Raw genomic sequence first — 27,237 nt, 5'->3', positions numbered from 1 at the left:
AACATCAAGTACATCATAACCATCTCTCCCTGATTAAGCGATATGTCATACCCTCCCAACCAGCTCAATTTTAGAAAACTTGGCTCCTATACAGGCATTTGCCGTCTAATTTAAGTGCTTATTCCTAACCTGTTTTCTCTTTGCTAAATGTCACATCTTGCTGATACCAATGTTAATTAGCTTGAAGGGAGAACGTCCCTTCTAAATATTTCTCTCTAAGCTGCTCTTGGTCTATAAGCAATCGTACTAGAGCTATAAGGACAGTGAGAGTGAAGAGGTACTGAGAAAGGACCAGGAGAGCTCACTTTGATGACAGCCCCTGAGACAAAGGGCTCAGATTGGCTACATCTGTTAGGGATGCATAGGGCCATTTGGTTTATTTCCTGATTCCTGAATGAATTTAAAAATGTGGCATACTGTAAAATAAGATAAAAAAAACCCTAGGAGATAAACTTCAATAAGTTTTGATAACATAATTAGTTACATCTCTTTAGGTGAAGAATATCTAAAAGGGGGAAGGGAGTGTTTCTACTTTCCTTCATGGTGGTACTTTATAGTCAGTAATAAAAAATAATTTAGCCGAAACCGGTTTGGCTCAGTGGATAGAGCGTCGGCCTGCGGACTGAGGGGTCCCGGGTTTAATTCCGGTCAAGGGCATGTACCTTGGTTGCGGGCACATCCCCAGTGGGGGTTGTGCAGGAGGCAGCTGATCGATGTTTCTCTCTCATCGATGTTTCTAGCTCTCTATCCCTCTCCCTTCCTCTCTGTAAAAAAATCAATAAAATATATTTTAAAAAAATAATAATAATTTAAAAACAAAATCTAGCAAAAACCACCTCTTCTCCTCCCCAAACCTGACAGCACTAAGGATGGAGGTAAGCAAAGAGCCAAAGCCGGCATTCTGAAGAGGGCCTGAATGCAGGGGGCTCCTGTTTTCATTTTATTTTTTTTTAAAGAAATTACTAAGTTTTTTAAAATATATTTTTACAGCTTACTGACAAACCAAACTATTTTTAAAAAGAAAATCATCAGCTATCACAAAGTTAATGTTCCTGCGACTTAGAAGCTAAGTTTATAGGTGTCTGTAAAACAACAACACACACACACACACACACACACACACACACACAAATACATACTGAGCCCCTGTGATGTCACAGGGAGACAGCAGTGAATGAAACAGGCAAGAACCACTGTCCTCATGGAGTTTACCTTCTACTGGAAAAATCATCCCACACCAGTGACTGTTAGAGGCTCCAAAGACTCATGAGATTAACGAATCAGCTGAGCTCATGGAAAGACCCTAGATCCCACAGAACGTTTCCGAAACGACCACCATTTGAGAAGAGCATGGCCGACTTGCCTTACAGCTAACGGGGTGGCTGGTTCCACCTTCGGCTTTTGCTTTTGGACAGCTTCTTCCTCGTGCCTACTCTTCCAACCAAGCCAACCACTGGAAAGAGAGAGCGTGAGAATAAAACCAGGGCTCGCAGAGTGTCCAAGTGCGGACTGTCACATTGGAAGCCCAAACCAAGCTAGACAAAGTAGATACGGCTTAATTTAATTGTTATGCGATTACCTGGCGGCATTAAACAGAGCAGAAGTGAGTTTGCTGGCAACGGCGAGGGCAACGTGAGAGAGCAACGGCTGTGTGCTTCCCTGGAAGACAGAACACGTGCCAGCTGACCAAGGAACAGGGCACCTTTCTAAACCTTTCTAAACGAGGCCTGCTGTAAAGTCTGAAAAAGCTGTAAAGCCTGGATAGCAAGAACCTGTGCAGCTCCTTGAGGGGAGTATAGTAACTTTATTCCAGGTCGCTATATCATCTAAGTGTTACCTGTGCAGGGTCAAGGTCAAAGCCACTGGCATTTTATCTTTAGGAGCTCCCTCTTTAATTGTAACTCAGTTGAAATTTTTAAACTAGGATATTAAGATGGCATTACTGTAGCAGGGCTGTGGATTTCCCAACCATACACAACTGGCTCTTTGCCCTCTTTAAAAATATATATATATTTTACTAAAGTTAAAAGATAGGTTAGGCAATTCTGAGAAGGCTGCTTTTCAAGCGAGAAGTAAGAGCTGCCAAATCTAACTGTCCCCCGTTTTAAGGAGCCATTTTTACCACGTGGACGATGACAGCGGGCAGCCAGTTCTGTCCTGACAATCCTCACTGACACAAACCCGCGGGGGCTGGTCCACACCCCGAGCTTCTGACCGCCGCACAGTAACTGGGTGTCCACGAACTCGGGCCATCAGAAACCAAGTCCAATTGTTTTACACTGACTTCAGTGCCTTTCAGTTAACGTAAAGAATTTAGAAGAAAGCGAGCTGAGGTTCATAGGAGCTTAGACTGAAACTTAGCAACGTACACTGCTTAACCTTTGTAAGGCTCAGGGACCATATCCATTTTCAGACCAGTTGAATACTCAGTCTGCAGCCTTCCCCATGATCAGGGGGGAAGCTCTTACCTCTAAAGCATAGAAGAAGCCAGTAAATGGATTGGACCCCACAGTGATATACTGAGACATGGCAGGTGGGCTGTTCTTAATGGCCGCGTTGAATCCACCGATATTGGAGGCAGTTTTCATTTGATCGAAAGGGGACAGCGTCATAATACCTAGTGATAAAGCGACAACAAGGCATGACCTGAGCGCGCTGAAAGGACACAGTCAGTGCAGGCCATTGAGTGTTTACTTCAATTCCATTCTAAGACACTAACCGCTCAATTTAACAGATAAAAGTCATTTTTGAAAGCTACAAAATTAATACCATAATGTACTTGTAAGGTTAAAAGTGCACCTCTAAGTGTTCTAAGCTATGAAACATTCCATCTCCTCTTTGTTGCTCCCTCTGCTGAGAATGTTCTCCCGGCGCCACTTCCCAGAGCTGGCTCCTCCTCACCCTCATGCCTCCGTCTGAACGCCACTTCCCTGGGCAGGCCTTTCCTCACAGGTCCCCCTGGAATACCCTCTTCCCTTATCACAACTCTGATGATTTATTCATGATGCGTCTAACTCTGATGTTACCATATTTAAAGAGTTGGCTCGAAAGTTTACTGTTTGTCTCCTTATCACCAGAATGTACACTTCATCCGTCCGCCTTGTATTTCTAGCACCAATATCAGCTGCTGGGACACAACGGGCACCTGTTCATTTATTTGCTGAGTGAACTAATCAAACCTTTGCATAAAGTCCATTGCACTTTTCTTTCTTCATTTTGTAGGCTGGGAGATAAGTGAATAGAGTCAGATTTCTCTACCCATTCATTTTTCCTAGCCTGTTTCAATGTTCCAAAGTTTAATTAACAGCACAGGGATGCTACCCTGAACTGAACTCAACACTTTGGAATTTGGTAGCAATTTTATGTTAGCAAAAGAGTCAAGACAAACTGAATGTCTACCAGTAAGGTGTTAATACAGAGGATTCCATACAATGCTATGCAACAGTAAGCAGATGATCTGTCCAATGTCTACTGTTTGGCCTCTAGATTCACACTCCTGCCCTTTCTCCCTGCTCACTGCCGGGGTCAGTGTGCCGATCCTGCGGACTTGCAGTTGGGGTCAGACAGCTGGGACGCCCCATCAGCAGGTCAAAGAGAGTAAGGAGAATGAAGCCAGGATACCTACTTCCCGTGACCACTGAACAAAAGCCCATCCCTTCGCAAGGGCAAAATCCGTCTCAACTCTGTCCACCTCTCTCCAGCTCCCCTGCCTGCACCCGAGACAGAGCCTGCTCTCAGGTGCTGAGCCTACTCATCATCTCCAAGTCCTGGCACTGCTCTGGGCCCTCATCTCTTAGGCCTGGGAGTGGGTAACAGCTGTGCTGTTAACCAGCCCTGAGACCCTATCCCAAATGGGTGGGTCTCCCAGTCCACACTTTATGTATAGTTTCTCTGCAAATAAACCCCTTTCAATGACCCTATTTTAAGATGTCATCTGTCTTCTATTAGGACTCTGATAAAAATGTGTATTTGGCAAAACTGATGTGAAAGCCTCTTTATAATATGTTGATAAGAGCTATAATAGTTGGTATGAATAATCCTAGTTTTGAAAGCCTGTCTACATAACCATACATATGGTATACATACAACTCTGAACGAATGTTTACCAAAATGCCAATGATAAGTATTTCTAGATGGTAGAATGTAAGGGGATATTTTTTCCTTTTCTCTTAACATATTTATGTATGACTTAATTTTCAACAAGCAAATATTACATTGATAAACAGAAAAAAATATTAAAATAGCATTTTCTTCATCTCCACCCCATTTCTACCACCTTAATTCAGGAGCCCATTACTTCTTACCAAGATCATTACAGCTTCCCTACTGTACTCATTTTCCAGTCTGACGCTTACATGGCCACCTCTGAACTCCCACCGAAGTGGCTGTCCTAACAGGCTGACATGGTGTCGTGCTCTTGCTCGCAGTTCCTCCCAGTGTGGCTGTGGGAAAGCTCCAAGTGCCTCTTGCATAGCACACCGGGCCCTTCACAACCTGACTCCTGTTTCTATACTTGGCCTCGCTCTTGCCAGGTCTCCTGGGCATCCACTGTTTTTCCAGGAGACAATGCACTTCCACCCTCATGCCTACATGGCAAGAATGCCTTCCCTGTGTCTGTTCTCTTGGTCAAGTCCTTCTTGTTCCAGTCCTGGATTAAAGTACACCCCTCCTCCCCACTCCCTCAGTGCTGGGGCCTCTCCCTGCTTCACTGCAGCAGTCCACTGTCCACTCCAACGACTGTTAGGCTGTGTCCTGTTCCACGGGTTTCTTCCAACTACACTTCCTGGCAACAGTGACCATGTCTTCTCGGCTCTATTCCCGATGCCCAGCACGGTGAGCCTTCAAATACTGGTTTCAAGGAGAAATCTGCTTTTCTCTATAGTCTGCTGGCTTAAAGGTTACATTTTTAAAAACACTAATCCATTGGGAAATTATATGGATTAAACTTGTCTGCAGAAAAATTAAATCAAATTGTGACAACACTGCACAGTCCCGCCACTGAGGTTAAAACTCTTAAAGACATAAACCCATGACAATCCCTAAGTCTGAACCAACTTCCATGTGTCTCACTAAAAGCAATGCATTTTCTTTTCACATAAGAATAAATCTACAGTTCGAATCAATGAGATCCTGCAATCAAAAGGAATAAAAAGTAAATTTCAAAAGAACTGAACTAGTAATGCTTACCAACACTAGCATGATCAACGATAGTGTCAATATCTTGCAGACCCCATTTCTTATAAGCTAATGGTGGTGGCTGTATGTTCTCATTGCCTGAAGCTGCAGCTGTCAAAGATAAAAATTAGACAAACCAAACTTCACTGTAATGAGTACAACGAAGTTTTATATTTTTAAAAAATAAAAAATATAATAACATTTTATGTTTTTATTGATTTCAGAGAGGGGAAGGTAAAGGGAGAGAGGGGTAGAAGCATCAATGAGAGAAAATCATTGATCAGATGTCTCCTGCACGCCCCCTACTGGGGATCAAGCCGGCAACCTGGACATGTGCCCTGACTGGGAATCAAACTGTGACCTGGTTCATAGGTCGACGCTCAACCATTGAGCCACGCCAGCCGGGCTATAGTGACTATTTTAAGTGTCCCCAAGACAATAAGTTTATAGTGGGCTAAATTTCAAAAACTATGAAATAGCTATAAAAATTCAACTGAATTCTGACTTAGTAGAAAAGTGTGTCTATTAGAGATGCACATTTTGCCGAAATAACCCCTTTGTTCCTGTGCTGGCCACACTCGCCTCTGGCAACTGATAGGTTAAATAGGTTAAATGAAATGAGACAAACATCACCACAAGTTAGCTATTTCTTGCCAAAAATTACCTTTTGCTACCTGATTTCGACAAGCACGAAGAGACTGAAAAAGGCTAAATCCATCAATAGTCACAATGGCAGCAGGATATAAGATACTCAGCTCTTCATTCTACCAAAGAAAGAAGAAAATAATAAATCATCATTGCCAAATAAATGTATCCATTTTCCTATCAGAGCTGAATGTCATGACTAATGTAAAGTAAAAAAAAAACTATGACAACAACTGTCAACCACCAACACAAAAAACAAGAACAACAACAAACAACACAAGCAAAGGAAAAGTAAAAATAAATGGAAAATTAATTTCAGGATGTTTTTGGCCAAGGAATTAAGATTCTTCTCAAATACAAACTTTTGTTCATGGTGAATAATGCTTTCAGGATACAAAGTGAGATTAACAAAAAAGGTATATGTTTTATAAAAATAAAATACAGTTATTGTGCAAATACAAACACTATATAAAAGTAGAAAGAAAAAAGGAAACTCACCTGAAATCCCTGGCAGGTCTCAGTATATATCCTCACATATAATTATACACTTTTGTGTGAGAATATACCACATATATTATCCCATAACATGTTTTAATTATTCAATAATATGTCAATGATTTTCCATTTTGCTAAGTGAATAAATTTTTCATTGTGGCTATACAGCAATTAACTAGGCATTGCTTTACATTACTAATGAACTCTTTCACAGGAATTAATGGGTATTAATTTAATCTTTCTTATAAGATTAATTTTTCCTATTGCTCCAGTCCTTATAGCCCTAGTTCAGTGGTCGGCAAACTCGTTAGTCAACAGAGCCAAATATCAACAGTACAACGATTGAAATTTGAGAGCCATATTTTTTAAACTTAAACTTCTTCTAACGCCACTTCTTCAAAATAGACTCGCCCAGGCCGTGGTATTTTGTGGAAGAGCCACACTCAAGGGGCCAAAGAGCTGCATGTGGCTCGCGAGCCGCAGTTTGCCGACCATTGCCCTAGTCCATCTATAATGCTAGTGAAGTCCCCACAGGCACACAATGTATACACCTGTTAACTTCAAATCTTTTGGAAGCAGGGAGGTACAAAGAAGGATCGAATATATGAGGTGTCCCCCAAAATTATATACATACTTTGAATAATTATTAATTCCAATGGGTTAAATCTGAAAAGAAAGAAACATCAATTGGGCTATCAGGAAAAAGTGTGTATACATTTTGGGGGGAACACCTTGCACATATATTTTGATACCTAAACCCAAATTAAAACTATATAAAGTCATATAATATCACATTTTTGTTTTAAGTCACCATTAAATTCTAAACATAAGAAACCTTTCTTGGCTACTGACTATTTTATTTTACTGCAGAACAAACATGCAAAACTTCATTAAGTAAGTAAAAGCACGACTGGTATTCTCTTGGCTCAGCTGTAAATTGGTTGTATCTCAAGAATGTGACAGTACAGCTAACCGTGCCACAGAGGGAAGACACAATTTCAGGTAAAGCCAATGGTACTTGAATACGAACTCTCACATACCTGCTCGGTCACGCCCGGATGTCGTGGGATCTCGTAGGTCCTGCATTTAAGCTGCAGCACGGGGTCCTCATTCAGAAGCTGTGCGAGCAACAGCACACCGTTCTAGGAGGAAGCACAGAGAAGGGCCCGGCTCGATTTCTCACCAACATACCTGAGCAGGTGTGGCCAGGCAGGGAGTACCGCGTCCCCAGCAAGTTCTCCACGGACACCAAGTCCTCTCTTCTCAGAAGAACACAGCTTCTCTTCTGTATCGCTCTTACCAGAACTTTCTACCACCGCCCCGCCCCTGCCCGGCCTCCACCCCCATAAAGCATCAACTACGCGCCCCCAACCAGCAGGAACGAGTCACATGAGGACAGTGGTGCCTAGCTAGGCGTCCCAGTCACTGCTGTTTCCAACCAGTGGGCCCGGGCTCACCTCCGTGTAGAAGCGCACGGAACCGGAAGTGAAGCCCAGCACGATGCAGGTCCAGTCAGGGCGGCCCGTGGAACTCCTGCCACAAAGGAAAGTCATGACCGGAGCGGCCCAGCAATCACAGCAAAGCAAACAAACCAAACCCCGCCCATCCATCCTTACCTCTTCTGGCTTGCCAGTGGGATGCACAGGGCGCTGGTGACATGCTCCCTAAGAACAAAAACAACAGCGTGAGCTTATCTCATGGATGAACTGCTTTTACTTCTCTCTAATGTGACGTTCAAGGGCGGTGAGGAATGAGCTCTGTGGACCAGTCTGATTCAGCACCGCAGTAAAACTCCAACGTAAGCACTGGCTGGTTTGGCTCAGTGGACAGAGCGTTGGCTTGCGGACTGAAGGGTCCCAGGTTCAAATCTGGCCAAGGGCACATGCCCAGGTTGTGGGCTCCATCCCCCCAGTGTGGCGCGTGCAGGAGGCAGCCGATCAATGATTCCCTGTCATCACTGATGTTTTCTCTCTCTCTCCCTCTCCCTTCCTCTCTGAAATCAATAAAAATATATTTAAAACAAACAAACTCCACTGTAAGTAGGACCATAGAATCCATTCCCACGAAAGGCAATGCCACAGTCACTTGAGGTTAATTTAAAAGCAGTTATTTTTCATTCTGTTTTGTCATGAAAAGCATGAAAGTAAAGAAAGCAAAACCTGTCGGCACACTGATTACGCACACAGAACTGAGACCGTATCCAAGTCACCAGGCTGTCGCCACAGCCCACGCCCCTCTCCTTTCAGATTTTGCAGAAACTGGCCCTGATCACCTATCTCTCAGCACAGGTTAGGGTAGATGGTCCCTAACGGTTCTTTTCTCTGACATGTAGGCTTGAAGAATTTGTCAGGAGCTCAAGCCTCGAAATAAAATAACTCCTTGACTGACTATTATTTAACCAGCCAAACCTCAGGACCGTAAGGAGAAACTGAAACACTCTTGCCCATACACCAGGGAATCACTGAACGAAGTCAATCTCTTTGCTTGTTGTCTTTAAAGGAATTCAACCATTATGTTTGCTTTGCACTCGGGACAGAAATGAAGAGTCTTTAAAATGCTTTAGACTAAATGACTTAAGGAGAAGTATTTTCATTTTTTGATAAGAGTATCTACAATGTGCAGGCATGTACTATGGGCTTCCACTTGGCTTTCTTTTATCTGAATTCAAAGTCTAAAAAAATCGTATTCATTCTGATCAGAGAGATTTGCGTCATAAAAATGTAATTTGAAACAGTTTTGGCTCCAGGTTGAGGCTAGCAGCCCATCATGTAACCATGTTAGAGATCTGGTTGTATGACTCTTACTGGGTCAGCAGGAAACCTTGAATTCACCAACTTGCTTTTCTGAAGTATTTGTGAGTTCTAAGAATTAATGTAGCCCTGGGGTGGTGAACACACAAAACAATGTAGAGATGACGTGTTATAGAACTGCACACCTGAAACCTATACAACTTTATTAGCCAATGTCACCCCAATAATTCAATAGAAATAAAAACAGAAATGAAAAGAAAAAAAAAGAATTACTGTCCCCTTTAAGGACAAGTCCAATGCCAGCAAAGCAGAGAAGACAATTATTGCCCTTGACTTTCTGGCTGAATAAAATTAGCACTGAAAGACGGCGGAAAAGACAAATGTAGAAAAGATGTTATAAAATTCTCTCTGACCTCTTCTTTAAATCCTCTCCAAACAGTTGTGTGTGTTTTTAAGTAATCACATGATGAGTCAAATTAAAACTTGCTAACTGAGTCATGCTCTACCACCTCAAAGTTGGAATGAACATACACTTTCCAAAAGATGAAACTTCTTAATAGATTAGCTTACAATTCAAACAATTTCATGTACGCATTTAACACACATAGAAGCAAAAAATTAACTGGTACCTACCCTTCTTCGACATTTAAAGAGCCACTCCAACCAACAGCAAATTGCATTTCTTCCTTTCCTTTATCACTATATTTCCATTTTGCTGAAAAAATTAAGTTATCATATAAAATCACTGTAATATACTAAAACAGTAATTTATAAATTTCACTCTTTCCCTTTAGAAGGTTGAGTATAAAACTTAATAGTTCTTTATTCAGAGATTTGGGTCATAAATATAAGAGAATGTTCAAAAATTTTAATAAGGTATTTATAAAACTCTATCCTTCATCTCTCCTTCCTTCCTCCAATTAAATCCATATAATAAAGTTATTAATTCATATATACCCCCAACCTATTTTATGTATAAAACTACTTTTATCTTTAGATGACAAGAAAAATTCATGTTAGATTTATGCTAATGGAGGGTAAATCTGCTTTATAAGATCATCCCACAGCCATTCAATATAGGATCTTATCTTGATCAGTGAGATTTTCCTATGCTCTGAATTCCCAAACCATAATTTTTTTCCTTATATTTTATTGATTTTTTTTTTTTTTACAGAGAGGAAGGGAGAGGGATAGAGAGTTAGAAACATCGATGAGAGAGAAACATCCATCAGCTGCCTCCTGCACAACCCACTACTGGGGATGTGCCCGCAACCAAGGTACATGCCCTTGACCGGAATCGAACCTGGGACCCTTCAGTCCGCAGGTCGATGCTCTATCCACTGAGCCAAACCGGTTAGGGTCCAAACCATAATTTTAACCTTCAGCAAACATCATGAGCTGAAAACTTATGTCCAAAATAGGAAATTGCAGTACTGTGAGTTTTTAATTCTAGTTGACAATCTCCTCGCTCTTGTTATTACTGAAAAGGGTCAGCGGCCCTCTGAGCTCTGGCTGCCCTTGCAAGGACTAGGCAATGCCCAGCAATGTCTCCGAAGTGCCACAGAGAGATGGCTAAAGTGTGTGCAGCCAAGAAAGAAAAACTGAGATGGGGGAAAAAACAGGAAAGGAAAAAAGACAAAGAAATATAAAAAAGGAAATACAAAGTTTTATACAATATACACTGAGTGGCCAGATTATTATTATGATATATTAGAGGCCTGGTGCATGAATTTGTGCATGGGTGGGGCCCGGCCAGCCTGGCCAGGGGGAGGGGACATGGGCAGTTGGCCGGCCTGCCTGCTGGTCTAACTCCTGGTCGAGGGGACAATTTGCATATTAGCCTTTTATTATATAGGATATACACTGAGTGGCCAGATTATTATGCGTTCAGAGATCATAATAATCTGGCCACTCAGTGTATAATATAAACTTTCAAATGCCACCATATAATGCACCCAATAGAAATAATATATTTTGTTTCTAATACATCTTCTGTTCTAGTCTATGCCTTAAAATTAAGGCCACTGGAAAATAACAGATACTCACGCACTAGAAATACAGCTTTCTGCTCCCGGGCTATCACCATAAGATCATTGGTTGGCGATAAGGATAAAATGCAATCTTGAAGCCAGGAAGTTTTTTGTGTTTTGCAAGTATTTCCTTCTTCTTCCTGCGGGTAAAATTGCAAAGACTGTATATGCAAAAATATCGAGAGTATTTCAATTTAGCTAGTCCACCTTGAAGGGCGAGGGGAAAGAAAAAAGAGGAAAAGAAATCTTCCCAATTATTTTATAAAGTCTCAATAATATTTCTTACCAGAACATGATAAAAATGACCAGCAAATATCCACTACATACAAACCTCAACTTTGAATATTAATGCAAACATTTTTTAATGTAGACAAATATAAACTAGCAAGACATGAAAAGAATATCACATAGAGGTCACTCCAAAAATGACCGAGTATTAGAAAATGCAGTAATAATCCTATGCCAGAGACAGCCAGGCTGTCTGCAGCCAGATAGCAAAAACTGTCTGATGATTATGGCTGTAGGATCTGTGAACTATTTGCTACATCTGACACTTTTTTCTTTTTACTTGACCTGGAAGGTTTTTTCATTTTTTCAATTGATAAATTATTTATGCATAAGTCAATTCCCAGAGTGAAAAAAATCAACAGATCTTCAAAGGCCTGCTTTGGAAAGTCTCTCTCATACTCCTGTACTCCAGCTACCCTGCTCACTCTAGAGACAACCTATACAATCAGTTCTGGTTGTATTACTTTCTGCACATGCAAGTAAATACATTACCTACCCTTTCCCCCTTTTTCTAACACAAATGGCAGCACAGTATAGACAGGCATTCACAAAGTAGGTTACAGAAGAAGACAAACAATACAATAACTAATAAATAATACAAGAGTGTGGGTCTGTCCCACGTCAGATGTTTTAGATGTTTCGAGTACAAGTACAAGTAACACCACCAACGTCCTGGAACAGCGAGATGAGGAAATCCCCTCGCCAGTCCGGGCCACAGTGAACTAGTGTTGAACTCATTTGCTTATATAATGAACAACAAAGCTGGATTTCCAACTTGTCAAGAAAGCTTAGGCTGGAGAGTGGGCTGGAAAGCCCTAAGGAGAATGTTCGGTGAGTAAACAGCACACACTGGGCACCGGCAAGATGCAAGCTCATCGCTTTGTTTTGTACCATCAAGGCATCTGCCTACCAGTTATGTTTTCTGAAAACTTCCCCCATAGTAATGGGACCCATAGTCACCAATACTGCTCCCTGGAGGGTACTGATTCTAAAACAACACCATCATTGGACAAGCTAGTTAATTTCCCAAGAGAAGCATGAAATTAAAAAACAAAACAAAAAAAACAGCACCACCCAAGACTACCTTGGGTTTCCACAAAGACTAGCCCTTACCAATTACTAAAGTGAACATTAAATGCACCCGCTGGCTACAAACATAACTCCTGTTGGGGCTTGGGGAGAGAATGTATAATTTTATTTAAATGTGGCCTAAACTTCAAGGACCTTTTTCCTTTGAATTGAGAGCGGTAAAACTTTTTCTTAATGTGCGCAAATATGAACTATGAAACATAGATTATAGGAAGGAATTCATTCTAAATAACGAGGGCTGTCACATATTTTTAAATTTTTCTTTCTTTTGATTTTAAGCCCACAAATTTGCCAAGTGATTATTTTTTCACAGTGAAGCAGATGGTAAAAATTGCAGTGATTTAACCCGCCTTCCAATTAGAGCTAGCCACTACCGGGGCCGGTAAACTACCCCTCTGTAAACAGAGTGAGTGGCACACGGTGTTGGTACCTCAGCTGCGGGGATGACTAGATTGCCACGGAAGTAGCTGAAATCGTTTTTCAAAGTTGTCACCTTTAGTATAATGAGTCCACGGCTTGCAATTTGTATTGTCACTGTCACTGTGCTTTCACCGACATTTACATACTGCAGTGGAGAATCCGGTATAATTAAGGGGCCGTCAGCAGATGCACTGTAATTCGCACCAGTTTCCCATCTAAATCATAGAAATAAAATAGTCTACACTTTCTAAATCTAGAGATGTAAGGGCTTCAGCAATATTGCAACACAAAAAGTAAATAATGCTAAACAAGTAGGCTTGTCTCCTCCCACTCACCCAGTCTGCTATCAACATATGTAATGTCTGTGTATCTCAACATATTTTGTTGTTATTGTTGTTTTAGGTAGCAGGACTTTTCACTCCCGAACAAAATTCTATGCAACAGACTAATATGTGAGACAGATAAAAGCAGCTCTGGGGAGCCCTAGAGCTCTAACAAGTATGACAAGTCCTGGTCCAGACCATCTTCCACACTAGAGACGACAGTTCTCAGATGCAAGGTCTAACTAAGGTCTTTTCAAAAATTAAAGTAGGGCAAGGCAAGAGGCTCTTTCTAAAATTCATTACTAACCTGATTACAGGTGACCCAACAAACAAAATTTACAAACACCATTAGTCACGTAAACCTACAATTTCAATTTCTAAAACAACTTTTCTTCCTAACTTGAAAGGAAGTTAATGATAATTCAGTAACTCTTACAGTTTTACTCCCATTGGCAATTCAAGTAGGACCGATTCTATTATTATTTATTTTTAAATTGTATGCATACTATGATCCCATTTTAGCAGAATTCTGTTTGCTCATTCATTCAGTCACTCAACCAGCATAAAGCTATAGCAAAATGCCTGCCTTTATAAGCCCTTAAAGTCAATAACGAGACATGTAGGGAAGATAGGTGTTGAGTTTGCTGTCTGTTTCCATTCTGATTAGGAGGCCACATCTTGGCTACCGCATATACTTTTGCGTTTCATACATCGGGCAAAATTTGCTCTTATTCTTGTTCTGTCTTTGGAGCGGGCTACGCCTTTGGAATGGTTCACAGTCACAGACAGTAGTGGAAATAACATGTATCTACTTAGTACTATTAAGCACAAAAATGCTCTTGACAAAGATTTTAAAATGTCAACCTGACACTGCAATGTGTCACCATCGTTACAAAAGGAAAATGCCACTATCAAAGAGCATGCGCACATTGATGAAGACTCACCGGTTCTTGAAGAGCGGGTTCTGCTTCCTCCCATGCTCCCCACCCATCATCTTCCCAGTTCGTTGATTTACCTATTTTAAAACAGATGAAAAGCACTTACAGGAAATATAGAGCTTAAAGTATTTTAAAACATTTTCTCTAAACATAATAAAGACAAGCCCTGATATACAGTAAACATTATATAGATGTACAGTATATAAATATAATGCTGACGTTAGGGAAGAAAATAATGGTAAACGATATTATATCAGGATGTTGCTTATGTAATAATAGCCAGGAAACGTATGTCCTAAATTTCCAAATCTATGTCATAATATAACTGTGCACGTTATTTGGATCTGAAGATACTGGATGTCAAGTTTCTCCACATTTAAACCAAACTGCAATGGTGACTTAAAAAAAAAAAAATCTCAAAATGACAGCATTTGTTACTTAAGACATTAGACAAATTAAATATACACAGTGACAAAAACACCTAAAATTTTACATAGATGTCTTAAAAAGTGAGTTATTTTTTGATAAGACAAGGTATCAGTGAAAACTAAATATTGAAATGACAGATTTACTATTTTCTACCTTTTTCTGATATTCTGTGATTTCTGACACGTAAGAACATTTTCGTGGATTAAAATAAGATGTTCAACGAACACTGTCATAAGGAATTAAAAATCCCATATAGGTTTGGAGAGTATGATTCCTTACATTGTTCATGTTACATGTTTTTATATAACATTTTTGCATTTATCTCTTATGGTATCCCATCAGAAAGAAGGAATAAAACTATCATTTTTTAAATCATCTACTCTGAGTCAAACAATAGATGAATTATAAGTTTAGGCCCCAGGATCAGATTGCCTAGGTTCTTAGCCTGGATCCAGCATTTACCAGCTCTGTGACCTAGAGCAAATTACCCACATTGATAAGCTCTAGTTCTCTCACCATAAAAGCTTGGAAAAGAACAGTACCTACATCTAACAGGGCTGTTATATGATGTAAACCAGGTCGCATACTAAAGTCCTCAATGCCCAACATGTAAGCTGGCAGTGCTAGTCCTCAAGATTTAGCCATTACAACACTATAAAATATGAACAAAATACTGTATTGAAACCAACCAGCTTTAAGAATCTGAAGGGAAGAATCAATGAAAAAGATGGACTGAACCTGATATCTAGTATGCCTACAGTAGGAAGGAAATAGATCTTTCCCATCTATGAGGCTTTACAAGTTGCTAAAATCGATTAGGTCTAGAAGGCAAAAAATGTTACAGTCTAGTATTTGGAATCATTGTTCAATTAGCTCCACGGTAATAATATTCTCTTAAATCTCTGGGATTTAAATACCAAGTAACTGGTTCTGAATACGCATTGCTAGGTATATATTAAGTCCTCAAGGAGCACTATCTTCTGATTAACACTGTACAATTTACAAAAGGTTTCCAAATACATGTCCATTAAAGAGGGCAACAAATGTTCTGCTAAATACCATGCGCAGCAGGAGCAGAGCCAAATACAAACATACTCCTTAAAGAATTTGTAGTGCAGTTAGTGTAGGGGACAAACATATAATTATAATACATGCTGAGTGTTGTAACTGACTACTATGGGAACTCAGACGAGGCAGTGAGAGAGATGAAAAAACATAGTGAGGAGTCATCTTAAACTAAGTCCTTAAAAAGTGGAACCCTGAGAATATACTTGAGAAAAAGGTCAGCACGAGCAAAGGCAAAGAGGCAGGCCGATGCATTGCGCATACAGGGGTTATCAGATAACAACTGACACGTATGCAGCGTTTCTATGTGCCTAAGTGCTTTCTAGACACTAGTTCACTTAAAGCTCCACAAGGATCCTGTATCATCCCCCCTTTTTACAATGAGAAAAACAGATCACTTAGTTTACACAGCTCAACCTACATCACAGGCGATTGCGTGGTGGACTGGGGTTTGAGTCCAGGTGGCCTGAGTTCCAAAGCCCATGCATACAAGTATTCTGCTCTCCTCATTCTCCTATGGCTTATGAAGAAGGATACCATTAAGAAACAGTGGGGCTTACAGTTAAGGTCGAAAGTAAGAATGGTTATTGTTTTAATATAGAAACATTTCCTGGAGATTGAGATTTGGAGTTTTTTTGTGTGTACCTTGGAAAATTACAGTTTGTTCTCTGGCAACCTAATTCGGTTAGGTAATCTCTTTATTCTGCTAATTTTTCCATTGCACCAAAAACAACTGCCTTATTGTGGGGCTGGAGGCAACTAGGCCATGCATTTACACAGTTTTAGAAAACTCACTGGCTCTGGTATGAGAAAGCAAAGTAACTAGCAAAGTTCATCACTCTAAAATCCAATTTTTAAATTGTTGTAAAAATAATGTATTTATCAAATTACCACAATCTTTGAAAACCATGCAGAATTTACAGCACTTCATGAAGGTCAGCTAGCCATTCATCCATCCATTCATCTATCCATCCATTCATCCATCCATCCATCCATCCATCCATCCATCCATCCATCCATTCATCCATCCAATAAACCCAGCATCTTTTCTGTCTTGAGCACTGAGCTAAATGCTGGAGATACAAAAGCAAATAAGCCTTCAAACAGATTAGTCTGTGCGCATTACCTCTGTTGAATGATGTACAAAACCAAACCATGAAGACTGTGTTATTTCTCCACCATCCTGGCATAAAAAGTACCTGACTCAATTCACAGATGACTCATCCGATCAAACAGAAGACAGCAATTTGGACTTCCTGCCCCTGCAGAGACCCAATATCTCTATATGCCACAATTCAACACATCCAGGAAGAGGAAAACCTTGGAAAAAGTGCGTTCTTTTATACAAGCTATCCGTGTTTATGACAGCTTAGCCATTTCTCCATGCCCCTGACGGGGGAGTTTCTATTAAGAAGTGGGAAAGAATTTAATCAGGCATCTCCCACTATCACAGGAATACATTTTCCAAGGAAGCCACGGTACAAACAGAGGTTAAAGGAAGGTGAAACAAAGCTATTACTCGGGTAGCTTAGAGATGTTTTTGAAGGCTAGCCTAGAATCCCAAGCCTCTTTATAATACTGTAAGAAAATGCACTCCAAATTCTAGTCGTCTTAACAATGGGAAACATTTTAAAACAACCGTCTGCAAACTGTGCACTGCCTTTGTGGCTATTTCTGTGCAGTGCCAGTGACAGAATGTCTGCAGCCTCCTGACTTCTGTTAAAATCATTTGACCCTGTTTTGCAGGCTGCTGAAGTCCAAATCAACTGAACTGAGCAGAAAATTAAGAAAATGGCATTCACATTCACTGCCTTCATACAACCAGAGCTGGTCTCTTCTGCTGATTCCCCTCCTCCTCCAGGCAGCCCTAAAACCTCGGCAAGGACGAGATTAAAGTAGTGAATTACGGATGACTGAAGTTTCAGGGTTGGACCCACCCACAAATCTAAGGCAGATCACTAGCTTCAAAGATAAACTTGAGGGGCAGGGGGGCAATGGTAAGATATGTACACATATAATACCTTAATAAAAAAAATGGAAAAAAATAAAAAAAATAAAATAGGTAATTGTATAGAAAAAAAAAAAAAGATAAACTTGAATACCAATAAAACCGGATCCTAAACATCCTTTTCCTACCATCCATCACCCTTCTTCCTTTTTCTCCACTTGGACTCTTCCCTCACTGGTGGGCAGGCGTTAGCAGCATTAGCCAAGAAAAATACCATGCGAGCCACACAAGTAATTTAAAATTCACTAGCAGCGATATTTGAAAACTAGGTGAAATTAATTGTAATAATATTTTATGTAATATAATAGTCAAAGTATTACTGTTTCAAGATGCAATCTGTGTTCACTGGCTCATGATATTATTTTACTGTGTTTTCCACACTCAGGCCTCGTAGTCTCATGTGTATTTTACAACTTAGAGCGCACCTCAGTCTGGGCTAGTCACGTTTCAAGGGCTTGCCAGCACAGTGGTGGCTACCTGTGAGACAGCCCCGGTTCTTACCCTTATCAAGTTAACTATTAGGCCTCTGGCTACCTGGCTTGGATAACCACCTTTACCCCTAAGGAGTTATATGACTTGGGGCCATTTAATTAATCTCTTACTGCCTTGGCTTCCTCTTCAGCAAAAAGGAGTTAGTAATTTTATCTACTCATATATACAGTTAATATATGCAAAGCACTCGGAGACACCCTTAAGTGCTGAAAAAATTACCATTCTCCAAATACAACATCCTCAATTCCTCCCTCTTGCTCTCTGCCTCTGCCTCACACACACCGTCTCTACCTCTCCAGATTCAGCTTTTACTCAAGGGCTCAGAGGAATCCCTTCGCAAGTTTGTTTGCATTCACCAATGATCTTTCTCTCTTGTGAAACCACAGCATTTGGCTGTATTTTTATTTCAGAACTTAATTACAAACTGCGTGGGTCATCTGTTGAATTGTCAACTTGTCTGATTTTTCATAAATATAGATGCCTCTGTCTATACAACTAACGATTAAGCCTTGGAGGGCAGGGAGTGGGCATACTGTGTATGTGCCAACACTTATACACACACATAACTAGTCTTTTCACATTCTAGCCATCTTTCCTTGAAATTCACCGAAAATCAAGGATGTATTGAAGATTAATTTGAAGTATTAAGAAGACTGTCCACTTAACATATTTTGTTAGTCCAACTCCTTTGCTGAATACCCTTTTTTCTGATGTTATACCACATCTTGAATCATACTTGCTCTCTTTTTGAATAAAAGAGAATTAACAAAAAGCAACTAACTACCTCCTCACTAACTAGTAACTTGACTTTTCAGTCCTTAACTTTTTTATACCCAGCACTAAAGAAGATTAGAATAATTGGTAACATAAGCATAAACCCTTGTTCTTACCCTTATCAAGTTAAATGTTTTGCCTGAATAAATGAAACCAATGACTTCAAAATATAAAATGTAACTACAACTCCTTCTGGAGAGAAGTTTTTCCCTGAATAGATCAGATTATACTAGTATGAAAAAACTGTTCAGTCTCTCACCTGATAAATGATATACTCACTGAATCCTTCACACCACTGAGAAAACACATTTTATCAACCATCAAAAAAAATTACAGATGTCTTTTTTAGGGTTATTTCCAATGAGTGAGTTATTCTACTAACAAAAGCTTAAATAAGAAATTCAACTTCTGCTTTCTATAGCGCTTTTTAATTCCAAAAATACATTATTCTGATTTGCTTCTGAACAGTCTGTCCTCATAAAACTCATAAACTGCCTGTATGTTTTTCATATAGTAAGAACCTGAAGCTGGAAAGGAAATTGAATTCTAGAAGTGGGCAATTAATTTGACAGCATTTGCTTTTTCCAATATGACTATGTCAAGATCAAGAACTAAATGAGACGCTGAAATCATTAAATGTTAGGAAAAGAAAAACTTAATTTAATCCCTATGGCCTAATGAAAGAGCTTATTAGCACAGAAGCAAATTCATTTCCGTTCTTCCGAGACAAGAAAAAGAGAGATTATGTACTTGTTTCTATAAAGAGGAAGAACCTCTAGAAGCTATGACTTGTAAATAATTCAGGGGATCCAACAAAATTTAGTTGGGCCTTCCAGGCCACGACAAGGAAAGTATCATGTAGCAATACAAAGTTAAAAAAAGACTAAATCACGGAGAATCTGCTTCTGGATTGCCTATGCCTCCGAATTATTAATATTTTTCTATTTCTAGGGAGATGGATATGGGAAACTAAATTTCATATTAGCATTTTCTTTCAGCACATAAAAATGTGCAGCAATCTAAAATGAGGAGGCCATCCCATTTTCAACAGCTGGGGTTTAGCTCTTTCAAATCCCATGATTAAATCAGACTGGATCTGTAAGATCCCTTTTGGTTCTAGAATTCTGACTCATATTGTCAAATAGGTGAACTCCTACATCACATAAGAACACATGTTCTGATAGCCAATTCACAAAGTGACAGAACTGAAAATATCTTTAGGCAGAAAGAGGTTTATTAAGTATGCTCCCTTTGCCCAAAAACGTGAAATCTTCTGACCTAACTTAACAAAAACAATAAAACAGACTTGAAGAAATTTAATATGCCCTCTTCTCTGTTGCATTATTTGGTTTTCAAAGTAAGGGCAATAATTTGTTAGAAAGAACATACATATCTCTTATAATTATTTCCTACAACTTCATACTTACATTACTGATTTATTGCATCCGAAGCAGCAAAGACAAGCATAGCTAATCAGGCGAGGGAGGGTGTGCCATTATGAAATGTAGCTGAAGGTGTGTGAATACTGCCAGCTAAGGCTAATTCTGAATATTCTAAAGAAGCCAATTCGACATCTTCCTTATTAAATCCATCCTAATATTCAACTACTGTCTCTATGAGAAAGCTTTCCTTCAATCCTTCCAATACCAGCTTAATCTTGCTATTACTTGCTGCTTTAAAAACACACACACACACACAAAATATATACAATGATCTTAATACCATTGCGCATAAGAGAACCATTTTTCATTTGTTAGAGGAGCAAAAGTCAGAGCAACTGATAACATAGTAGGATGACAAATACGTATGGAAAGAGGCACTTCTGTTTGCCAAGGTTAGGAATGCAATTTTGAGTTAATTTTTGTACATGGTGTAAGATCATTCCTTTGTTCATGGATATGCAGCTTTCCCAACACATGTGCTGCTAAGACGGTCCTTTCCCCATTGAGTGGTCTGGCGCCCCTGTCAAAGATCATTTGACCACATAAGCAAGGCTTTATTTCTGGGCTTTCTATTTACTGCACCGTTCTACTCGTCTGTCTTTAATGCCAGCACCATACAAGTTTGATTACTGTAGCTTTGTAATATGTTCTGAAATCAGGAAATATGAATCCCCAACATTTTTCTTCTTTTTCAGGGTCCATGTCTCATTTTTTATGCATGCTATGATGCAAAAGAAAACAGGTTGGGAATGACTGAGCCCTATAAAAAATGTCTTCACACTTTTTGATTATATATAGTCCCAAAGAGTTTTCCCCAGTATGTATCCTTTGCACACACACACACACAAATGTAATTTCTGATATATTGTAAACATGGGCATTTAAATTTTAATATTAATTTATATCATCCTTTTAAACTTATTCAGTGGATTCTAAATACTATAGGGAAATGATACTTACCAACATCACTTAAAAAGTATGATGACCTTCTCTAAGAGTAATTTTATAAGTCCTTATTTCCCCTTGAGTTCTGTTTTGCACTCCATTTCCTCCACAGAATACTATTCTAATGTAATGTATTATTTATTTATTTATTTACTGCCCAACTCAGTTATAAGTATCAGAAAGCACCAGTCAAGAAACCCAGCCTCACTAGAGAGCATGAATAAGTTCTTTCTAACAAATTCATGCCACTGTAGGTGAAGTAGGGACCCATACCATCACCCGTCTCTGAAATTTCAAAGTCTGAGACATTTTACTATCTGCTTAGTAGATATTAAATTTTGATTTAGTAGAAGCAATTATGATGGGTTATCCCTAATGTAAACCACTGGGAAACAGTAGGGTTCGATGTCTCCTTTAAAGCGACAGAGGACAGCCTCATTTTATAACTGAAGATAAAAAGTAACCAAGTCATGCTGCTATTCTCTGACAACTCAAATACCCAGGTACCAGCTAGCGCTATGTCTATGGCAGCTGCTCACATTAAAATAAAAGAATTATTAACCCAATTGATAAGCCTCCCAAATTATCACTTATCTGGGACAAATAGTTCATGACAAGTAACTTTCTTTCTTTTGGTTTTCCATATCCTCTAGACATTAGATGGGATAAGAAATTAAAACTATATGAACTAGGAAAAGAAATATTCTCATGATTTCCGCTTCCCAATAAAGTAACCATTTATAACACTAATAAAGTGAAGAAAAGCAAAGTCAAACACCATCAGCAATTTAAGGCAGGTACTATTTTTTTAAATGTATTTTTTATTGATTTCAGAGAGGAAGGGAGAGGGATAGAGAGAAACATCAATGATGATGAGAATCATTGATCGGCTGTCACCTGCACGATCTTGGGGATTGAGCCTGTAACTCAGGCATGTGCCCTTGACCGGAATCGAACCCTGGACCTTTCATTCCGCAGGCCAACGCACTATCCACTGAGCCAAATCAGCCAGAGCAAGGCAGGTACTATTTACCCCACTCAACTAACTTCATTTTTACTCTATAGATTTCACCCTCACAAAAATTTAGATTCAGTTTGTGTGTGTGTGTGTGTGTTTTTTTTAATAAAAAGCTCTTTACAAAACCTGGTGTTTTGCAAAAGATGGCTCAGAGGGATTACTGAAATCTATGGCCCTAGCCTTTCCCAGAATTCCAAGTAAACTACCCGCAGCAGGGCAAGCTATTTTCCTGATTTTTATTTGTAAATTAAAGCACCATTTAAACTATAAAATATAGTCTTGGCAAAGGGGCTCACTGGGTAAGAGGTTCTTTCTCCATTTACTTTCTACCTGAACTGATGTTAGCCATGATAATACCAACAAACATAAACCTAAGAATTTGATTTAAAAGGGTAATACAGCCCTGACTGGTTTGGCTCAATGGATAGAGCGTCAGCCTGCGGACTCAAGGGTCCCAGGTTCGATTCTGGTCAAGGGCATGTACCTTGGTTGCGGGCACATCCCCAGTAGGGGGTGTGCAGGAGGCAGCTGATTGATGTTTCTCTCTCATCGATGTTTCTAACTCTCTCTCCCTCTCCCTTCCTCTCTGTAAAAAAATCAATAAAATATATTTAAAATAAATAAATAAAAGGGTAATAAATTAAAAATCTTCAAACTCGTAGGCATATTGCAAATTAACCTAGCTGTGTGGGGTATGATTATATCCCCAACTACCTGGATTGAGTTATAAGGCTACCCTTCGCTGTGTGACCTTGGACCACTATTCAAATTGTATGTGCCTAACATTTAGCACCTATAACTGTGCCATGCAATATGGCAGCCAATAGCCACATGGGGCTATGTAAATAAAAAAAAAAATTCAGTTCCTCAGTGGCACGTGCCACGTTTCAAAGGCTCAGCAGCCCGATGTGGCTAGAGACTGCCCCACTCGACAGTGCAGACGTGGGGATGAAAACAAACAAGATGACATGATTGAGAGCAGCAAATGAGACCGAGGGAGCAGGAGAGACTGCTTTAGATTCGATGGTGCAAAGGGCCTCACGGAGATGTTGACATTTGAGCTGAGACTTGCATGACAAGATGCAGCTGGCATGCAAGGACCTGCTCAGAGCATCCAAGGCAGAGAAAAGGGCAAGGGCAGAGGCCACTGGTGCCAATGCGCTCGGCTGGTTTAACCACACGAAGTATGTTTGAAGCCTAAGAAGTGAGGGAGAGGAGCCTGAGGCGCAGGAAGTGGCAGGAGGCAGGGCCTCAGGGGTCTTGTAAGCCAGGCAAGAATGTTGGGTTTTATATGTAAGTGCAATTGGAAGCACAGAGACTTCTAAAGAGGGGAACGATACCATTGAAACGATGTCTAAGAATTCACTCTGACTGCCTTTGGACACTAGTTACAAGAAACCAAGAGTGCAAGCAGACAAATCTGTTAGAAGACAGGTGCCATTGCCCAGGTGAGAGCAGATGGTGGCTTGGACTAGGAGAGTACAGTCCTGTGTCTACTATCCTTCACACCTCGGCTCCTTGAAGTAGTCAACTTCCTTTTTTAACTCCTTATTATCCTGCAAATATACTCTCTGCCCCAACCTTTCCACCGAAACTGCCCTAAACCCCAGTCACCTCCACCTTCCCCAAACCAACAAGCACACTTCTCTATCCTTACCTTAGCTCACCTCTGCTGCATTTGCAACAGCTGCCCACTCTGACTTCTCATCCATTTCTCTCCTCCATCAGCTGCTGGGGCATTCAGCTCACCGACTTGCCCTCTCTCTTCCTCTTGCTCAGCCTTCTTCCAATTAACCCCCGCCTGACTCAAACTTCAGTACTCAGTTCAAGTCAACTATGCAGCCACCCACTGCAAAAGATGCTTCCCGTCAATGATGGACCGCATATATGATGGTGGTCTATAAGATTATAACAGAGCTGAAGAATCCTCACTGTCTAGTGACTCTGTGGCCATCTTAACCGCACAGGTCAACGCATTACCCAGTGTTTGTGGTGGTGCTGGTGTAAACAACCTACTGCGCTGCCAGGCGTATAAAGTATGGCACACACACTTACAGCAGCAGGCTGTACACCCAGGCGTGTGTACGTGCACTCTGTGCTGTTCACACAACAACGCGACCACCTGACGGGACATGACTGCATGCATAATCCTTGAAACTCATCGGACACTGATAAGTCTCAACATCTCTGACCCAGGAATCCTTACTAAGTTTTTGACCTCTGTATCTGGTGTTGGACTGGACTCCCTACGTGGGCATACCCCAACATTTAAAATGCAAAAGGTCCAAAACTTATCTCCTTCCTTCTCTCATTATAATCCCTTGCTCAAGTCAAAAGCCCAGAGGCACCCTCAACTCCCTCTCACTCATCAGCTAGAACCCGCATCATCACCAGGTCCTGCAGATTCTACCTCCTTAATGCTCTCTAATCCAGCCCTTCCTCTCAGGTCCTGTTCAGGCTGCTTTGGTTCAAGCTCACATCACGTCTTGCATGGATTATTGGAATATAATTTCCAATTTATATTGGAATATTAAATCCCAACCAATTTACCGGCTCCCTACCTTTCCTGCCCGTGGCTGCGGAAGTACGTAACAGCGATTCAAAAACTTCACTGACTACCATACATTAAGTTCAAATCTGACCATCCAACATCGCTTCTCTGCTTAAAGCCTTTTGGAGGCATCCCACTCCTTTCACGAGGCTTCTCATGATCCAGCTCCCTCCCTGTTCCCTTCACAGCCCGCCCTAACCCCCCCCCTCAGTCCCTCACATTCTCCTCTTTCAGGTTTTCTTAGTTCTCTAAATGCCCTGTCATTTCAGCCATCCTTCCTCCGCACATGTAATTACCGCTCCCTTATTCGTGGAACTACTACTTCAAAGGCAGGCTTGCGTATTACCACTTCAGGGGGTGTCCAAGTGCCTCATAAAAATACAGTATATGTGCATTTATAAACATAGTCATACATGTACCTATCTCACTCGCCCTGCGTGGTAGCTGCTAATTTATTTGTCCCAGTAAATTATAAGCGCCAGGAGGGCAGAGACCACCAACCTTGTTTGATTTGTAGCACTAGAATAAATATTCAGACAGTTCTGATTTGATATCCTGGAAATTAAAAAACAAAACAAAACACCAGGGAGGAGCTGATTGGGTGGGCCTTTCATCACCATCCCAGCACAGCCCAAAGGGACAGCTCGGTGCTGCAGAGCCCAAGGTGCTTCCGGTTGGAAATGTGAAGAAAACAAAACACAAAACACACGCCCTTTCCACAGGAGGCACGTAGGGCGCCCAGGAGCCAGGCAGTGACTAATAAACCTGACTTAGGACCTTCCACGACGTGGGCAAAGGCTGCGCACGCTTTGATGATGATAACCGGTGGGAAGGTCTCCCATCTCAATGAACTTCCATGGAAATGTCACGCTACACGCGATTTTAGTTCTTGCTGTGGATGCTCGCTCCCTTCCTGACAGGTTATTACCCTCACAGAGGAGCCGCTTCCTCACACCTTAGGAGTCCCTCACTGTCAATCAGCCATTTGGTCTCTACATCTGAAGAGGGGAGGGGGGCGGGCGAAGATAAACACTTCTGGAAGGGGGGGTAGCAGAAGGCCAGGGACCCAGGGAGGGGGGAGCTGGACCCAGGGATGGGGGAGCCGGATTCAGGGATGCGGGGAGCCGGACCCGGGATGGGGAAGCCGGACCCAGGGTGGAGGAGCCATACACAGGGAGGGGGAGCCGGACCTAGGGATGGGGGAGCCGGAACCAGGGAGGGGGAGCCGGAGCCAGGGAGGGGGGAGCCGGGGGTAAGGCGGTATCGGGTTGTAGCGCCGACAGCTGTCAAGGCGCGGGGAACACCGGGTGGGAAGGCAGGCGGGGGAGATGGAGAGGACACTCGCGGGGAGAGCCAGGGGTGGGGGCGGGGGCGGGGGCTGGGACGGACGGAGACCCGAGGAGGCAGGACGAGGCTCAGGGCAGACGGCGAGGTGTTTAGGAGAAAGCCAGGCGAGAGGCAGGCGACACCCACGCTGCCGGGCGGAGGGGACTTTCGGGCGCGCAGGGCAGGGGGTCCCCGCGGGGAGAAGAGGTGCAGGCGCGCGGGGAAGCGGGAGCCCCGGGGGCAGGGCGCGGCGAGGCGGGGGGGCACTTACTGGGGTCCCTCCGCAGGGCGCCGAGGGGGGTCTCCTCCCGCAGCTGAGGGAAGAGGAAGTCGCGGGCGGCCTGCAGGTCCTGGAAGTGGCAGAACTGGACCACGGAGCAGGCCATGGCTCCCGGCAGCCCCGCCGGGCACTCACCTGACCCGACCACGCCCTGCCCCCCGCCACCCCACGGTGGCCGCCGCCGCCGAGCCCGAGAGCTTCTGCCACGCAGGGGCGGGGACACCACACCGGAAGCTGTCAGCGCACGCGGCTCTCCCGCCCCCCCCCTCCGAGCACTGCGCAGGCGCAGAACGGCCCGGCAGGCGTGTCCGCGTCACGTGACCAGCGGCGGCCCTGGGGTCCCACGCCGACGTGGAGGCCTGGGACCGACTCCAGTGCGGGTTCTGCGCCTCCTCCCGGGAACGAGCCCCTTTATTCATTCTGGCTTTTAGCCGGAGGCGATCTCTGGCTGTTGTCCGCGTCAACCCCTGTCACTGAGACGATCTTATGGGTTCCTTGCTATAGGCAAGATCCTGACAGAGCAGAGAGCAATCCCTGTTAAACCAGAGGCAGGCCGGTGGGGGACGGTAACATGCAAGTGTCTGAGTTTGCAAAGATTAATTTCTCTTCCGTCAAGGCGAGCTTGAAACGCGCCTCCTGCACATTCCCAGGGTGCTATGCACACCCCGCACAGTACTACGTGTTATACACTGTTACTCGCTTACGTTGGGGACCTGCATTGGATTTCCCATTCATTCACCCATCCACCCATTCA

The 27,237-nt window shown here is 41.9% G+C and overlaps 1 protein-coding gene and 1 non-coding gene across 2 annotated transcripts in view; both read right to left on the bottom strand.

Annotated features, from left to right (window-relative positions):
• The window catches only part of RAB3GAP2 (RAB3 GTPase activating non-catalytic protein subunit 2), a 56,562-nt gene extending 29,876 nt beyond the window's left edge, over positions 1-26,686 (bottom strand). Inside the window, exons 1-12 of the mRNA XM_028158048.2 lie at positions 26,475-26,686; positions 14,160-14,230; positions 11,112-11,235; positions 9,699-9,780; positions 7,932-7,979; positions 7,773-7,848; positions 7,356-7,457; positions 5,840-5,939; positions 5,188-5,286; positions 2,469-2,617; positions 1,580-1,659; positions 1,364-1,453 (exon numbers count right to left, since the gene is read on the bottom strand). Of these exons, the coding sequence (XP_028013849.2) occupies positions 1,364-1,453; positions 1,580-1,659; positions 2,469-2,617; positions 5,188-5,286; positions 5,840-5,939; positions 7,356-7,457; positions 7,773-7,848; positions 7,932-7,979; positions 9,699-9,780; positions 11,112-11,235; positions 14,160-14,230; positions 26,475-26,589 (1,136 nt within the window). The 5' untranslated portion in view covers positions 26,590-26,686. The remainder of the gene's footprint in view (positions 1-1,363; positions 1,454-1,579; positions 1,660-2,468; positions 2,618-5,187; positions 5,287-5,839; positions 5,940-7,355; positions 7,458-7,772; positions 7,849-7,931; positions 7,980-9,698; positions 9,781-11,111; positions 11,236-14,159; positions 14,231-26,474) is intronic.
• On the bottom strand, positions 3,215-3,347 carry LOC114234533 (small nucleolar RNA SNORA36 family). Its single transcript, XR_003620754.2, has one exon. It is a non-coding gene; the product is annotated as a small nucleolar RNA SNORA36 family (small nucleolar RNA).
• Positions 26,687-27,237: the final 551 nt, after the last annotated feature.

Source organism: Eptesicus fuscus, chromosome 24, assembly GCF_027574615.1.
Source record: "Eptesicus fuscus isolate TK198812 chromosome 24, DD_ASM_mEF_20220401, whole genome shotgun sequence".
Taxonomy (NCBI): domain Eukaryota; kingdom Metazoa; phylum Chordata; class Mammalia; order Chiroptera; family Vespertilionidae; genus Eptesicus; species Eptesicus fuscus.
This window is presented reverse-complemented; position numbering and strand designations above follow the sequence as displayed.